General features: G+C 35.9%; 1 protein-coding gene and 1 long non-coding RNA gene across 3 annotated transcripts; both read left to right on the top strand.

The window, feature by feature from the left end:
• Nucleotides 1–3,597: 3,597 nt before the first annotated feature.
• LOC144709675 (Peroxidase superfamily protein) lies at nucleotides 3,598–6,718 on the top strand. 2 transcript variants are annotated; one of them, XM_078583287.1, is made up of 3 exons: nucleotides 3,598–3,917; nucleotides 4,169–4,369; nucleotides 5,876–6,718. In XM_078583287.1, exons 1-3 carry the CDS (start codon nucleotides 3,657–3,659, stop codon nucleotides 6,452–6,454), a joined length of 1,041 nt encoding a protein of 346 aa, XP_078439413.1. In that variant the 5' UTR covers nucleotides 3,598–3,656; the 3' UTR covers nucleotides 6,455–6,718. The 2 variants fall into 2 exon arrangements, with proteins under 2 accessions (XP_078439413.1, XP_078439412.1); XM_078583286.1 differs by having other exon boundaries at nucleotides 3,601–3,923.
• A 1,970-nt stretch (nucleotides 6,719–8,688) lies between these two features.
• Nucleotides 8,689–10,774, top strand: LOC144709377 (uncharacterized). The gene is made up of 2 exons (XR_013583013.1): nucleotides 8,689–9,133; nucleotides 10,510–10,774. It is a non-coding gene; the product is annotated as an uncharacterized LOC144709377 (long non-coding RNA).
• Nucleotides 10,775–17,452: the final 6,678 nt, after the last annotated feature.

Below are 17,452 nucleotides of genomic sequence, written 5' to 3'. Positions count from 1 at the left end.
ACTAACATTTAATCGGAATGATCTGAATAAACAGTTTATCTTACTACCTTAAAAAATACTAATACGACTAGTGTGTAAATCATTGTCTGTGGTTGATTAGTTTATCTTAGACCTTTACAAAGTTTTCCTCAAACTTTGAAATTTGGAGATTTTGAGGTTAGTATGGTGTTTGGAGATATTGGCAAAGTCCGTTGTAAATATGTTTCATAAGACTGCATTTCTAAGTAAGCCTCCAAGCTGTTTGAGGTTGATGGGTAGAGGTAAGCCCTTGATAACTTTTATTTTGTCCCTTTTCAACATCCAATCCATGTTTGATGATGTGATGCACCAACACAGTGCTTTCCTGCACCATGAAGTGGAACATTTCCCATCTTAGGATTATTCAGTTTGATTTTTACATAGAGTAGAATTGAGTTTATTGTCTAGTTGATCTGATTTATTGTTAAGGGGGAAAAAAATATAAATATTTTTTGTGCTCCTAAAGTCACATTTGTGTGTCATTTTTGCTCATAAATTTGTGCGTAAAAATTATAGATGGGGAGCCCCCAAAGAAACATATTCTCTTTTGGAACCTTAGTTGAGATGTATAAAGGAGCCTACTAGCACAAATAAATGTTGATACACTTATTAGCATCAGCTCTGAACCTGTTGCCTCTTAAAAAGGCAAACAACAGGGATAGCTATAAAAATCAGTTCATTTCTTGAATAATGTACTTTGGATAGGGAGGAGGAATCCTCTCAGAATCTAATGTTGACTTTGGCAAATCATATCCCAGTCCCAACACAATATTCATTATATCTTAATTTCAAATAATTTAGATAGAAGGCAATAGTGGGAAAAGTAAAGAGTATTTCTAAATAAGTTGGCCATGGGGGAAGCTTCAATGTCACTTTATGACCTCATATCTTGCTTCCATTGAATTCTTCCAGTGTATCATATCCTTTAAACATTTTATCCTCTTCATTAGAAATTTATTAGGGGATTTTAGGCTATGATAAGCCATGAAAAAAGTAACCATCTAACCCTATTTTGAAGCCCTATTTTTGCCCTTTGAGTAACTAACATAATGATAGCCTAAAGTGCAATAATAAATGCCTAATGGACAGAAAAACCTAGATGCACACAATTATTTATCTTTGTGCTTCTAACAAAATGTTTTACAAATACAAATACTAAGGGAAGAAGTTAAAAACATTATTTTCTCTTTCATAAATTTACTTCCTATTTCAAGTTTTAGTATGAATTTATTTATAATTTTGAGGTTTTTCAACTAGTTATTTAGCTGAGTTTATAATTTCACGGGTATATATATACATTACAAGTAAATGATCATGGTAGTATTCATTTATTTATATTATTGGTATTAACTCCAAGAATTAAAATGAATGTCTTTATCTTTTAGGAATGTCTTTTCAATTATAGGTCCCAAATGAAAATAAAGTTATTAATTTTTCACGATTATTATAATAAAATTTTATTTTTAAAAAAATAATGCATGACATAATTATATTATGAACCTTTAAAAGTGTTTATACATAAGTCCTATAAATATACCCAAGTTAAGTAAAAAAAATCTCGTGAATACTTTATACAGTTATGTACAAAAAAAATTAGTCATGTATCTACTCTTTGTACAAAGGAGCTATTTAAATCATCGAGAAAGAAATGTTCTCAGTCATTTCAAATTTCATGACAAAAGTAATTATATGATAATACATAAATTAAAATGAAAATTTTATGTATAATGTTAAATAAGTTTTCCATGAACAGGAAGTGGTCGAACAAGGGTAAGCAATGGAACAATATGGATGATGTCCTCGATAACACAAGTAGGTTATGACTTAAAGTTTTTAGATCTATGAATTTCAGCTTCTAGTTGAATGATTTTTTTGCGAGGATGAATTAGAGGCACAAGAAATGTACTTATTTACGATTATAACATGATAACTGTACGTCTAATAGCATGTATGTTATCTATTCACGAGAACAAAATATGCATTATAGAATGTTATTAAAGCACAAATCATGACAATGATCCACATACTTTGGACGTTTGATTTTTGAAGTTTGGTTCTTGTTTGAAATAGGATCACTTCTTCTTGTAGAGTGCCTCGTCATAGGGATAGTTAAATATCCAAAGAAAGCCCTTTGAAATTGAACATTCTTGAGTCAATCTCCATTTTTAGATATGATTAGGTTTCTTTTACTTCATTGGAATGGTTATCAATCACAAGGGTCCAATCCTGAATCGTGCTTTTCAAATTTGACAAGTTAGTTTATGAGCATTTTAATATTCTTGATTTGTTATTCTCTCCGCATCAATGAGGTTCCTCATCCCTGAATTTTCACCATCCATCTCTACTCTCATTCCATTCACTTCCTGTAGTATTTAAGTTTTCTCCTTTCATATATCAGACAAATAATTAAAATCCTAAATCCGTGTCCAGGTGCTTTCCTTTTGATTTTCGTTTCAAAATTCCTTTGAATGTATAATTTTTAATAATTAGGAAATAAACTGCAAGTAGTACTATGTAAGATCACAAAATTTACTCATCTAAGAGTGATATGTGACTCTGTATGTGATATATGCTTGGTAACAATAAATTAGTCTGCATCAGAAGTGCTTAAATATGGTAATTATTAAATATCTTGTCATAAATCTGGTTATTTAAGGCACTTCATTTTTGCTATTATGGATGATAGTAAAAATGTAATGAAGAAAAACATAAAGAAGAAGAGATGATAGGGAGGAAAGAGAGAGTGCACACACGAAGCTGATCATTAGAATGAACAAATTAGTGCTAAAATTTGTTGGTATTTATTATACTATATAGTCGCTTACCATGTTTTAATCTTGGCTGTTATAACAGGTTATAACGGTTAGATCTAAGTGAATCCTGACCGTCTATCTTTGATCTATCTATGTTTGAACCTATATTTGATCCTGACTGCTAATTCCCTAGATGAGTATAGGGTACGTGTTTGATTTTTACTTGCTACTATTTAATTTAGTCCTATCGGTCAGAATATCTGCTGACTGGGCTAGAGAGTTGCTGCTGACTCAATGCAATTTTTTTAAGCATGATTTTTAATCCTGAATACTAAACAAATCATGTTAGACAGCATTCCATGCGTGGCCATGCGGTGCTGCCCGCCGTTTCAATTTTGTTTGAAGTCCAAGCAGAGAGAATGATTAGGAATTAAATCAATCATAACTAATATCAAAGACGGTGCAGGCTGCGTTTTGCTTTTTCATCCCTCCTCTCCAGATAAAAAAAATCAAGCTGACGATCTTCTTTACCTGCTCAGGTCTTTCGTCAGTTTTCATAGTAATCTAAACTCGGGTCGAAAGATTTCTCACATTCGCGAAGGTTTCAGCGGTTCTCCGAAAGCTTGCATCTTTTCAAAAGTCAGGAGCGGATTTCTGATTGAATAGGATCAGATGACACGCGTCTTCACAAGGGCAAAGACAGAATCATGTGAAGTATTCTCATGTCTCTGGAATTGAATACCCATGGAGAAGAAAACAAAACTTCTGCCAGAGAATTCTCTCTATCTTCACGGGCCTCTCTATCTTGCTCACTCTATTTATCTATCGGACTGTTTTCTCTTCTGTAGATTGCATTCCATCTCCGGACATCAGAGAAACGAAGCCATGGCGTCTCGTCCCTCTTTTTTGTCGAGGATAAGCAACGCATTACTTCTTCTCTTTCTATTCTTCAGCAGCAGTGACTATGTCGACTGCTTCTACTCGGCGGCCAATCAGACCCGTATACGTCATCCTCTCTCTCGCGATTTCTACGCCAAGACTTGCCCGCAGGTTGACGAACTCGTCGCGTCCGTCACCAGGCAGCAGTTCCAGACGTCTCCGGCCTCTGGCCCCGCCATCGTTCGCATTTTCTTTCATGACTGCTTCGTAGGGGTGATCCTTTACCCTCGCTTATTTAAGTTTATAATGTTTTTAGATTGTTGTAGTAGAAAGTTAGGGAGCTATTATGCTCTCCCGATAAGCTTAAACAAGTATCTTTCTCATTATTTTATACCGCATTCAAGTATTGCTGCTTGATTAATGTGGAAGATCATTAACTTGTCCAAGAAACAGGAAAAAAAAGAGAACTCTCGCCGATAATTCAAGAGTTTAGCTTTCGCTGTATGTGGGCTTTTCAGGGTTGTGACGCTTCGGTGCTCATAGCACCTGGTCCTCGTGGTGCTCCTCAAGTGGAAAGGGACATGCCGGAAAACAAGAATTTGGCGATGGCGGGATTTGAGACGATCAACCAGGCTAAGTCTCTCTTGGAAAAAAAATGCCCTGGGGTGGTCTCATGCGCCGATATCATCGCCATTGCCGCGCGGGACTTTCTTCATCTGGTATTTTTTCACATTAATGTTTTAGTAATCTTCCTCAAGCTTTACTCGCATCTCAGCGACGATCTATTTAGACCACTCATTCGTCGAAGAGTTCAACTATAGGGTCAAACCAAGTACAGGGTTAGGGCCACCTTTTAAATAATAATATTATTTTTTGTTTCCAATTCCAAAAGTCGGAAAACTCTATAACTTAATACAAAATCGATATTAATCATGATATTGAAAAAGAATTGTAATTTAGGAATCATTACAGCTCCGAATTCTTGTATGCATCTTAGGCATTCCCGTCATGGAGTTCGTATGGATTAGTTTCTTACCGGAAAATTTTCGTGGTCTGTAAGAGATCAACCAAAGGTACAGATCATTTTTTTATAGAACTGTTCAATCACATTCAGCAAAATCAACCTTAGCTCGTGGGATTCTCTGGCTCATCCACTTCTACCCATTTTTTACTGCAGTAGCCGGCCTTATTCAGATTTCACCTTTCTCCAAATCTTTGTCCTGTTCTCCCACTCTCTCATGCCTGCTATTTCCCGTTCATTGTTCGTCTGGCCGTCCTTTATTCTCTCTCCTTAATGCTCTCTTTCTTTCTCTATCATTATCTCTCTCTCTCTCATCTCTTTTTTCTCTTTATTTCTCTCTCCTGGCCTCTTTTTTCTCTATCTTATGTCTCTCTCGCTCATCTCTTTTTTCTCTTTATTTCTCTATCCTTGCCTCTTTTTTTTCTATCCTTATCTCTCTCTCGCTCATCTCTCTTTTCTCATTATTTCTCTCTCCTTGCCTCTTTTTTTTCTATCCTTACCTCTCTCTCGTTCATCTTTTTTTCTCTTTATTTCTCTCTCCTTGCCTCTTTTTTCTCTCTATCGTTACCTCTCTCTCGTTCCATCTTTTTTTTCTCTTTATTTCTCTCTTTTCATTGTCTACTCCTCTCTCCACGTTTCTCTCTCCTGGTGCTTCTCTTTTTCTCTCTCTCCTTATCTCTCCCTCTTTTTCTCTTTCCCCTACCTCTCTCCATTTCTATCTTTTCTTACATGTTTCTTTTCGTCTATCAATATCCCTCGTGTTTCTCTTTCTTTCTCTCTCTCTCTCTCTCTCTCTCTCTCTCTCTCTATCTCTATATCTCTCTTTTTTTCTTTCATTATCTTTCTCTTGCATTTTTCTCTCTCTGCTTACATACTTCCCCTCGTGAATTGTTCCCAAATCTAACCGTCCCCTTCCTCCTCTCTCTCTCTCTCTCTCTCTCTCTCTACCCTTTCATCAATCACCTATAAATCTACTAAAAGACAGAGCAGAAGTCCGCTGCCCATCTGACAGTCCTGACCTTATTTGTTGCCATGCGATTCATTGCATAGTCCGCAACCTGCAAGTCCACGTCGGTAACCCAAATCCTCACGCTCGGCAAAGCTTTCAGCTCTGCTCGCCCGTGCTCTATCCATGCTCGTGGTCGGCCCTTTCTTTCCTCACGTGACCGGTTGAATCTCATCCCCTGCTCGTGAATTCATGCAGGCAGGCGGGCCTTTCTACGAGGTGAACAAGGGAAGAAGAGACAGCAGAGTGTCTCTAGGCCGCTTGGTCAATGCCAACCTTCCCCGCGCAAACTCCACCGTCGACGAGTTAATCACTCTATTCCGTAGAAAGGGTCTGAACCAGGAGGACTTAGTTGCGCTTTCTGGAGCTCACACTGTTGGATTTTCACACTGTCATCACTTCCTTGGTCGACTGTACAATTTCCAAGGCACTAGGCGAGCCGACCCTTCAATCGATCCAAGGCTGCTCAAGGCGTTGCAGATGTCTTGTCCTCCGTTCGGTGGAAGTGACGAGGTGGTAGTCCCGTTCGACGTTCAGACGCCGTTCAGCTTTGATCACGCGTATTACGGGAATTTGCAGTCTAAGATGGGGCTGCTATTGACGGACCAGGCGTTATTTTTGGACCCGAGGACGAGGCCGACTGTGCAGGGTTTGGCGATGGACAAGGGGAAGTTCTTTGCTTCTTTCGCTGCGGGGATGGAGAAGATGGGCGCGTTTGGGGTGAAGAAGGGAAGGAAGGGGGAGCATCGAACGGACTGCTTTAGGCACGCTGTGTGACTATGCTAGTTTGATGTTAAGGGGTTGGCTCTTGTGGGAAGCTCTGCAGGTTTGTTTGGGATTCGTGTGATATTTTATACCGTCTGCTTTCTTTCTTGGGTTTGTGGGAGAATGGGGAAGGAATGGCGGTTTGAGACGTGGCACGGGGACTGACTACATTTATGTCATTTAGGTAATAAAATTTAAGATGCGCGTCACTAGGATTCGCTGTCGGCTTATTGTACAATTTTATGAAATTTGACAAACGATGTGGGATTCTGTTCATGCTTGAGGATGGTTGATGAAATTGAGGATTAAAGTGGAACCAAAACTGAGGAATTTAGATACCCAGTGCGAGAAGATCTGATAATCGCTGACGAAACGTTCTCGATCGACACCCAAACGAAAATGATAATCTTCCATATAAATATAGAAGAAAATGGAGTTTAGAAAGGGTCACTGGACAAGAACAAGGACCAGACAACTGAATGGTAGATGCTGACAACAGGCTAATCAGAGCAGAACTTCAACAGAAAAACACAATTTTTATGGAAGTTTATAAGAATGTTCTCAACTCTCCTAACTTTTCCTCTCCATCTTTTTATATTCCCCAGTCCCCTTTTTCATAAACTCCTTTGGGTCATTCTAGAGCTTCAATTAAGTGAGTTAAGTCGACTTTCCACTGTACATCAATATGTATAATTTTAGATTATAAACAATCATGTAGTCTCGAATGAATGTGATTAAATGGTGACGATCGTGGGATAAGTTTATCCTCAGTAGGGATGATCTAAAGTTTTGAATGATCCATCTCCAACACCGCAAAATATAACCAAACCTTGAACTGTTGGTATTGACTTAGCGGCCTTGCTACATAAAAGGACATTATTTCATTCCTCAGTTGGTTATAAAATCATATAATTTTATAATTTTAGATTATACAATAATGGTTTGTTGACTGAGACCCATATGGGGACTGATAACTTAAAATTATGTCAATAAAAATATATTTTTAATCTAAATTTTTACAACTTATATTTAGGTTAGCACTTGCATTATTTACTACTCAAGGTTAAAATAAGAAATTTCTAATGTATTTTAGTAAATTCTATTATTATGTATTCTATTGATTTCTGAGACTAGTCCCATTTGACTCCTTAAAGTCAAGTGGATTTTCTCAGATCTTCTTAGTCTTCTTTAAAATACAAGACTTAAGTGAAGAAAATGGTAAATTTTGGAGGCAAATAGGAGCAAAAGAGATGCCCAAGCTACAACATGGACCATAAAAATAAATCCAAGCCACGTCCCAGATCATAAAGGTGGCCCAATACACAGGAAGTTCATTCTTGAAGTCCAAAGAATATTTTTTTACAATATTTCCCCCCCAAACAGTGTGCCAGCCGTCGCAATAGCCCACAATGTTTACCCCTAGAGTGTAGAACATAGGAATTTGAATTTATGTGAGATGATTTTATGCTCTAAAAATTCCAAAAAAATCTACAGATCATATAAATTAGTTGAATCTGTTTAAAATCAAATAATATTTATTTAATTTATTCAAAATATTTTAAAATTCGTTTCTCTCATTTTAGTGGATTTTCTTCCTAGAAATTATCTGAAACCCCAAAAATATAAAAAATTCTTGTAAAGATTCCAAATTATATGTGGACAAAAATTGGGGGCTCTAGTGGACCACATCCCATTTAGAGATTATACTAAATAAAGGCCCCATAGGGATCATTATTGGGTGTGGCCTATTAGGCCCATGGAAGATCACAATGATAAGCAGAAATTTAGGTTTTATATTCTTATTTTAACGTAAGAAAATGAAAAAAATATTTTAAAAGATATACTTATATGCTCTATGAATGATACAGGAGTAGAAGTTTTTAAAATATTTTTCCCCTTAGCCTACATTGAAATAAGCCATATAAAACATGCAAAATTATCCTCTTAGGAAATGAGGAGAGACCTTCCATTGGTCATAGTCAATAAAAGATGACTTCACAAGGCCTAGAAAGAACGAGTATTATTTTTGATACCCATCGCTTGACATGTGAAGGTTTAAAATGTGAGACAGGCTTCTAATTACACTGGTACATGTATAAGTTATAGACATGATAGTTCTGTTCGGATGGTGTGAATTGGCGCGAATTGCGCGAATTGTTCGGATTTCCGAACAGAATACCAATGAAAACAAACAGAACTTCGCACATGCGGCTGTGCGGTTCGCTTTGTTCGAATTGCGGAAATTATTTTAAGGGTTTTTTTAAGAAAAAAAAATATGCTCGCTCTCTTTCAGTCTTTCTCTTAGTCCCAGGCGGCAGGCTCCCAGTCTCCCTCCCTCTCTTGAATCCCGTCTCCTCCCTCCATCTCTCTCGAGTCTCGACTCTCGACGACGTTTCTTTCACGTCTTTCTCCCCCCTCTCTCCTGTGGACTCCTTCACGTCTTCCTTCCCGCTGATTTGGCAGCTCTACTCCGAGCTCGTTTCTCTAGCAGCAGATTCAAAGGAGGATCAAAGTGGAAGCAACTCAATCTTGGCGTTCTTCTCCAACAACTCTTCACCTGCTCAATCCTGCAAGTAATCAAATGCCGCACGATTTCGTTGCTTCAGAGCTACCCTATTTTTAGGGCTGCCCCGCCAAGAACTGCCGCTTCTTTACCTCGGATTGACCGTTGTTCTTATGTCGCTGGGCCGGGTGAGCTTTCTTTTGAACTCTGTTTCTTTCTGCTGATCCTTGTTTGATCATGAATTCGTTGTTCATCCTGATCTGGGTTTGAGTTTTTAGACCATTTTTTGCCATTTGCCTCGGCTCTTCTTGATGAGACTATTCAAATCTCTCGGAGTTTGCAATTGTGCTTCTTCTTGATTCCTGAATCAATCTCCCATCTCTGGGGCTGGTTAATGTTCTATTTTTTTATCCTTTATTTGTAGCTCATCCTACTCTGGATTGCTCGGATTACTAGTTTTTCGGCCATTTTTTTCCGTGGAATTCAACTGATCATCTCATTTGCCTGGACTCTTCTTGATGAGACTGTTCAAATCTCTCGGACTTGACGGTTTGTTTTCGTCTTGATTCCTGAATAATCTCCCATCTCTGGGCCAGTTCAGTATTTCTTTTTTTTTATCATGTATTTGTTGCCCATCCTGATCTGGGTTGCCCAGATTATAAGTTTTCAACCATTTTTTGCCTTAAATTTCAATCGATCGTCTCATTTCCCTGAATTTAGTACATTTCTATCTCGACTTGTGTTTACTCACTATTTCGCTCTCTCCCTCTCTATTTCTTCAATTGGCTGTCCCTAAAACTCTATTTTTCTCTCTACTTGGTCCTCCTATTCTATCCCTAATTCTCTGTCGTCCATTCTCTCTTCTTCTCACCCAAGTAATCTCTTCATCTCTCTCTGCCATTCTCTGTTTTCCTCCTCTATCTGTAATTCTCTGTTTTCCTAATTCTCTGAATTTTCTATTCCTCTATGTCTAATTCTCTCTTCCTCTCGCCCTCTCACTAATTCTGTATTTAAAATTTTCTTTTCATATAATTTTCTCACTACCTCTCTAAATCTCCAACTCAATCTTTCTCCCAAATTCTCTATCTTTTTTTCTCTGATTTGTCCCTATCACTATCTCTGTATCTCTCTTTCTCTGTCTCTAAATCTCTGACCTGGTCTTCTTCTCTCACTATTTCGCTCTCTCCCTCTCTATTTCTTCAATTTGCTGTCCCTAAAACTCTATTTTTCTCTCTACTTAGTCCCCCAATTCTATCCCTAATTCTCTGTCGTCCATTCTCTCTTCTTCACACCCAAGTAATCTCTTTATCTCTTTCTGTCATTCTCTTAATCTCCCGCGGTCTAAATGTGAGACTCCACTAGTTTTTCCTCTCTCTATCATTCTATGGTTTTATCTCCATCTCTGATTCTATCTTCCTTATATCTCTCTAATTAGCTGATTCTCTCTTTTCCTCGCTTTAACCTCTCCACTTTCCTCTCATTCTGTAACTTCGTCATCAAATCTCTCTTTCTCTTCGTCTCTCTAATTCTGTCTCCAATTATAAGATTTTCTTTACATGTGCAGAACAGGAGTGCTCATCATCGGGCTGAGGGCACTACTCAGGATTCAACCATTGCCGAAAGATATACTCGGCCAGGAGGCGGAAAGCTAGTTCTGCAGCTCAAAATACACAGCCAGAAATCTGACTGGAATTTTGAAGGTTTGGGTCTACAGATGGACTCAATTTTGAAGACAGTTATTTTCCTTTAAAAATGAGTCGTACTCTTCAAAATAGACATGGTGTACCCCACGTTTTGCATTTGCTTGATTAAAATACATGTTTACTCAAGGACATGTCTCCACATAGTGTTTTTTCTTCTTCCAAAATTTAATTTCCCGCCATGAGGAGAGATCGCGCCCTTTGAAAAAAATTTCCTGAGGAGAAAAATTGCAGAATCTTTCTACCGCTCTCACATCTTCTCTTCCTCATTCACTCATTTTCTCATTATCACTATCTAATTCTGTCTTTCTCTCTCCACCATTCTCAAGAATTCACTCTATCAATGAATCTGTCTTGCGCTCTCTCTCTAATTATCTGACTCTCTCTTATCCTCGCTTGCTCCTCTCTGCTTTTCCCTCATTTCCTAACTCTGTCTCCAGTTTTCTCTATCTTCCTCTCTCCCTAATTATCTCTTTCTCCCTTTCTATCATTCGCTGATCTTCTCTTTTTCTATCTCCGATTCTCTCTCTCCTTCTAATTCTTTGATTTTCTCACTCCCTCTAATTACCCCTTTCTATCTATCAAAATCTCCCTTTCTCTGTCTTTAACTCCCCCTGTACGTTTCATCTCTCTATCTCCCTATCTCTTTCCTTCTCCAATTCACTGTCCCACACTCTCACCATCGCTCTCATTCCCTGTCTTCCTCTCCCTCACTCACCCTCATGCTCTTCCTCTTCTTCTCTTTCATGCACTCTCTCCCTCTCCCTCTCCCTCTCCCTTTCCTTCTCTCTTGCACTCTCTCTCTAACAGAACTAGGAACACTGACATTTGATTTCAAAAATGGCATCTTGAATTTGTAACGGTATGAGAACTTAAAAAAGTTATATTATTATTGTAGAAATACCTAAATATATTTTTATTGAAATCTAATCGTTCCACCTTCTAAACAAGTCCTAGAAAAATATGGAAGTACCCTCTCATTCATGTATGTCATTTTAATGAAATTAATTCTCAAAAATCTATTAGCTTAATTAATTCCTTCCTTTTAAGAACGAATGAATTCAGTTATGTCACCCAATGAAATGAAATGAATTACCAAATTTAATTCAGTACAATCTAATCCTCTGATTAAATTGCCAAATGAACTCGTTAAATCATTCCAAAATTTTTTCTTATATCTGAATTACAACAATGACATAAATGCTATTATCACTAGATTTAATGACTGTTACATTTATACTGATAGAATTATACTGAATATGGTGTTTCATGACTTAATGACTGTTAAATTACTGTTAAATTATCACTAGATTTAATGATTGTTAAATTAATATAACGTCATACTAAATTAGATTATTCCTAGTAAATTATACTTTATGCATAACAATTTTTTGCAATTTAGAGCATTTTATGCAATTTCCAAACAATTATGTTCTTTCTGTGTGAATTTGTTCATTTGTGTGAATTTTGTTCGGTTGTTCGAATTTGTTCATTTTGTGCGAATTTGTTCATTTGTTCGAATTTGTTTGTTTGTTCGAATTTGTTCGTTTGTTCGAATTTGTTCGTCTATGCAAATTTTTTTCGTTTGTGCAAATTTTGTTCGGTTGTGTGAATTGTTCGAACATTTGTTTGAATTTCCGCACATAAAAAGAACAGCACACCGAACAGACCCCTGTACGGTTGGTTTGTGCAAATTTTCTGTTTGTTTTAAACGAGCATAACAGAACAACCATGTCTAATAATTTTGATATAGACAAAAATGGTTTGGATATATGTTATGTGGCCATCAAATCAATCACACATATCTTATGTTCAATTTGATTGTTATAATATTTAATTTGTTATAATTCTTTTGTGATGTCACGATGAAATCCTTTGCGTAGAATGACAAAGTGAATTATGATGAGTTATAGTATTGTGATCATTAATAATTTAACATGAATTATATTTATTCTTACGCAAAGTACACTAGAGAAGGACATCCAAATATATACAAACACTAGAACTATCTAGTCCTATTTATACAATAAGTTATGTGGATCTTAGGGTCATTAGTTTGGATACACTGGCGCATGGTGAGTGCTATTCAGGGAAACATTCACTGAACTGATCTGTACGAATCCCTAAATGATATTATTCCTAACGATCAATCAGCTTGATTCATTTGATGGTCATTTAAATGAACATAAGATCTGAGATACCAAAGAAAAGTTATGGATGGACTTCTAAGTATGAACTACAACTTATGAATCCCTAATCAATGGATTCAAATTAGTGTTAGTTCGGATATAGTAACAAGTCCATGAATAAGATCCGATGGTGAAGATGGGATCATGTGCACTCGATACGTGGGGAATATTGAATCATGGAAGCAGATGCCTTGAATTCCTTGGTCATGGTACCGAACACATTGAACAAGATATTCTCAACTTATCCAAATTCCACATTAAAACTAGAATAACATATTAGGATTTGATGGCTACCCATACTCTTAGTCATTCATTTGTCTTGAAAAGATGAACTATAGGTCAACACTAACTGATTGTGGTAAAGGTTCCATGAGAGAGTTAAAGTACTTATATGTATCTTCTGGAGCACAAAGTGTACCTTGGCACCATATGGGCTGGCATCTTCATCTATATGCTAACATAGTTAATGATTAAGGTTTGAAAATTAATGTTATTGGGAAATTGAAGTTATGAACAAGGCTGATACATGGGCCTTGATCCATGAGATCCACAAGCACTATAACCAAACTGGTAAAAAACATATAGTATATTTTTAGTTTTTTGGAATGCATTTAATAAATGACACTTTCTTCACGATGAAGTACTTTGACACCTTCATAGATGACTACACCACATAAATGTATCTTTACCTCGCCCGTGAGAAATCTGAAGTATTAATGATATTAAGTATTTCAAATTGGAGGTATGAAGACATCTTGGTAAGCCCATCAAATAAGTAGAATATGATAGAGAATGTGAGTATGATGATCGATAAACTAATATAGAAAAATGCCATGAAATTCTGCTTTATTTCTAAAAAACATGATATAATTCCTTAAATAGATTTTATAAATTGGGTAGTTGAATAGAGAAATATAAAAGAAAATTCAAAATTTTTAATTACTTAATTGTCACATCACAATAAATAAGTTCACGTCACATTGAATCACCGTAGTTGAAAAAACTATTGAATCCAAAGAAGTTAATCGGTAACATTCAAGATGACACTATATATGCCTCAGTACCAGAGCATGAGATGGTTTTATGTTTATTAAAACTTCATGATATGCTATTGGATACCATAAAGACAATATAACAAGACATTAGTTAACAATATTTTGTAGAAACTATCCAGTTGCCTTCACTAACAAAATTTAATGTCAAATCAGTAACTTCAAGAAGTAAAAATATGTGATCCAATCTTATTTTTAATAGAAAAATAAATATTTTACCACACAGTAACAAACATAATTAGTGACAGTAAAAAATAAATATTAAAGTGCATCATACTTTGATGATGAAAGGAGATAATGGAAACTTCTATCCAAATTTGATACTGTAATCCTTTAATTTCCTCACTTATCTCAAATAGAAGGTGGGTATCACATCCCTTGCATGCAAGATTACTCTCCCACACGTGGAAACTTCTGACTGCCTAGTTTCCCCACTAACCTTCCTCCGACATGAAAGTAGGGAGTAAGCATATTTTCCTCTATTTAACAAAATTATATCAAATGTGTACCAATGAAAGTGGATGTTTATCATGAAACTGCAGATGAAAATGTGCGTAAAAGGGGGAATATGAAGTGGAAGGTAAACAAATTTAATGGGATGGACGAAGAATAAAGCATGAAATAAGGATAATTATTACATAAAATAACAATAGTCCCTTGATAGTGAGGTGTGAGGAATTTCAGAACACATAAAAGGTGTAGAAAGAAGTCAAGATAATGGAAAATATAATGAGATATAATTTATACAGAAATATTCTCAAAAAAGGGATGAAGACCACATTGCATCCACACAGGATAAGAGAATAGGAGGAATATGATGGACAAACCATAAAGAATAGAAAATGATGATTACAAAGGATTTAGAACAAAAAATACCTTCAAAAATATAAAGGCACCATGATTTGCATTTATTGTTTTACTTGTATTTCTATTTATATGGATTTGTAAATTCCATTGAGTGGGATTAAGTGCGTAATGTATGACCTAATGAGGGGGGTGAATTAGATTCTTTAAAATTTATTATCCGATCTAGTTAACTATGTTAAATATGTTTTACCTATCTAGACAGTTTAGGCTATTCCTTAGTGATTTTAGATGGTATCCAGCCTGAGTTGATGATGAACCCTAACAAAGTTTTGTGGATACCCCCAGGCAAAACATTTGGTAATGAATGCAATACAGATACCAATAAAATATTATTATGGTGAAGCTCTGTTGTCCTCAACCCCTGAAGTCTTCTATGGAGCGACAATGCTTGACCTCCTTCGACTTGTGCCCCTAAACCTTCTTCTTCAACCCCCAAAACTTTCACCTAGCTGACCCTAAAGTCTATTAGGATGCACTTAAATTTTATAAATTTAGTTAACTCAAATACACACAAATATGCAGATAAATTTAACCAAATATATTTTCAAACATATTCAATAAGAAATAATCACTGGATTACTTTATATAAAACACCTTAAATATTCAATCAAGTTTCATAAGACGGTTTAATATACCTTGGTTTAAACTTTCTAGTAGTTCCTTTTTCCCTTCTTGTTACCTCTATCTCCTCTTATATATAGGTATAGATTTAATCTTTCGTAAGATCCAAATTCACCACCAAATAAAGGCTTTTGAAAAGCAAGATTCTTCAATTGAGATTTCCGTTGGTTGCCTCTTGATGAGTACCTTTCAAACTACTGCAAAAAAATTATGGCTGCACATGATCTGGAGAGACTGAATGATAAGAATAAATTGATTTTTTATAATTGTTTCAATAATGTTTTAAAAATCATTTCACAGATTGGATACTTCTTTTCTCCATGAGTTAGTAGTGCTCTCCTTTGTCCCCCATTAACTTATTCAGTATTGCATCAATTGAAAAAATTCTAGAGAAAATATACTTCCATAAATGGTATAAATATTATTACTTAAAATTAAAACCTAAAAAACAATTAGCAGAAACTTCTAGAAAATGATCTTCAGGATAACATTGATAGCAGTACAAGTCTTGAGTCGTATTTTCCCCATTGTAGCTTCTTAAATATTATATCAAGCACAATTCTGGACCACATGGATTTTTTTAGGTTTTAGGTAAAACATTTAAGGTTAATAAATTTCATAATCAGTTAGCCAAAATCTCCAAATGATGATCTTTAGACCAAGGACGTTGACACCATAAATTCTTGAGTTACATTATTGTTCCCCTTGTAACATCTATAATCCTATATCCAATGGAATGATTCTGGATCCTATGTATTCAAATGGATGTTAGAGATAACCTTTGAATTCAACAAACATTCAAATACAGTTAGCAATATCTCCCAATTATAACTTTCCAACTAAGGCTGTTAACGATTTGAACTCTAAGGCACAATAAATTTTTCATCGTAAATTCTCAAACCTGCACCAGAAAAAAAACGATTCCAATACCTATAGATATGGAATTATATTATAAATAAACTTGTGTTTTAAAGATATCTCAGAATATCCTGTAAATTTCTGCTGAGCACCAGACTCTAATATTTGCTCTTTGTAGTGGAAGTTTCACCAAAAGAGGGAGAGGGTGGATTGAAAATTAGCGCTTGACCTGTCTATAGGGAATGGAAACCATGTAATGTTTGTTAATGTAAATTCAAGTACATTTATCTGAGAGAGAAAACAGACACAATAATTGCTTCAATTTTGAATAGGCATAATCACAACTTTGCCATTCACTTCATAAGCCATAAAGGTAAGTTTAATAATTTAATTTCATCCATGAACTTGACATGAAAAAAATCATAAAAAATATTTAGATATCTGAAATAATCTTCTTAAAAATATTAGAAATATTTATTTTTATTAATTTATATTAGTCTATTATAGAATAAATACTAATTCATATATAAATATTAAGGTGGGTAGATAAGTCCATGTTGGCCATGATGCTTCACTGGCCAAAAGTTACCTGATTCACATAAATATTTAATGAGAGCCACATTACCTGATAATCAACATGTCATAGAAATTGGGAGGCCTAACTTGGAAAATTGCCTGATTGACCGATGGTCAAACATCATGTCTTTATATACAAATAGGTCTTGGTCCACTACTTGTGGGAGTTGCATACTTTGAACCATATAAATTATATTATCTTCCTATGAATAATTCATGATAACCAAAAACATGTCTAAGCTATAGTAAATTCATTAAATAGTTGGCTGACTTTGCATAATCCCCTTTCAACAGATACTTAGGCATTTTGCTAAAGTGCACTAAGCCTGTGATGCAGGACAACTAATGCACGGCGACTATGGTGGCGGTAAAGGGGATGACGGGTGATGGGAGTGTATGACGACTGATGAGATTGGGGAAAAGGATGATGAGGTGCTATATGTGGGGATTGGTTTTGGGAGAAGGTGGATAAAACAGACCACAAATTCACACGGTCGATCTCGAGAGATTTAAATCCGATGAAATAATGGTGGTGCAGCCCCTTTCCTCGTCGAGGGCGGGAGTACTGTCTTTAACCACCGCCATGATGCCAAGCACCAAAATCAATACCTCGAATTCATGCTCACGGGAAAACTCAAGAAAAG

Source organism: Wolffia australiana, chromosome 11 (assembly GCF_029677425.1).
Source record: "Wolffia australiana isolate 7733 chromosome 11, ASM2967742v1".
Classification (NCBI taxonomy): Eukaryota; Viridiplantae; Streptophyta; class Magnoliopsida; order Alismatales; family Araceae; genus Wolffia; species Wolffia australiana.
Note: the sequence above shows the minus strand (reverse complement) of the source record. Positions and strands in the feature narration are given on the sequence as shown.

What these genes read in the sequence shown, in the direction of transcription:
- LOC144709675 (XM_078583286.1), top strand. Translation starts at nt 3,657, where the DNA reads ATGGCGTCTCGTCCCTCTTTTTTGTCGAGGATAAGCAACGCATTACTT. An exon ending in TTCATGACTGCTTCGTAGGG is followed by an intron (nt 3,924 to 4,168) that starts GTGATCCTTTAC and finishes TGGGCTTTTCAG; the next exon opens with GGTTGTGACGCTTCGGTGCT. An exon ending in CGCGGGACTTTCTTCATCTG is followed by an intron (nt 4,370 to 5,875) that starts GTATTTTTTCAC and finishes GAATTCATGCAG; the next exon opens with GCAGGCGGGCCTTTCTACGA.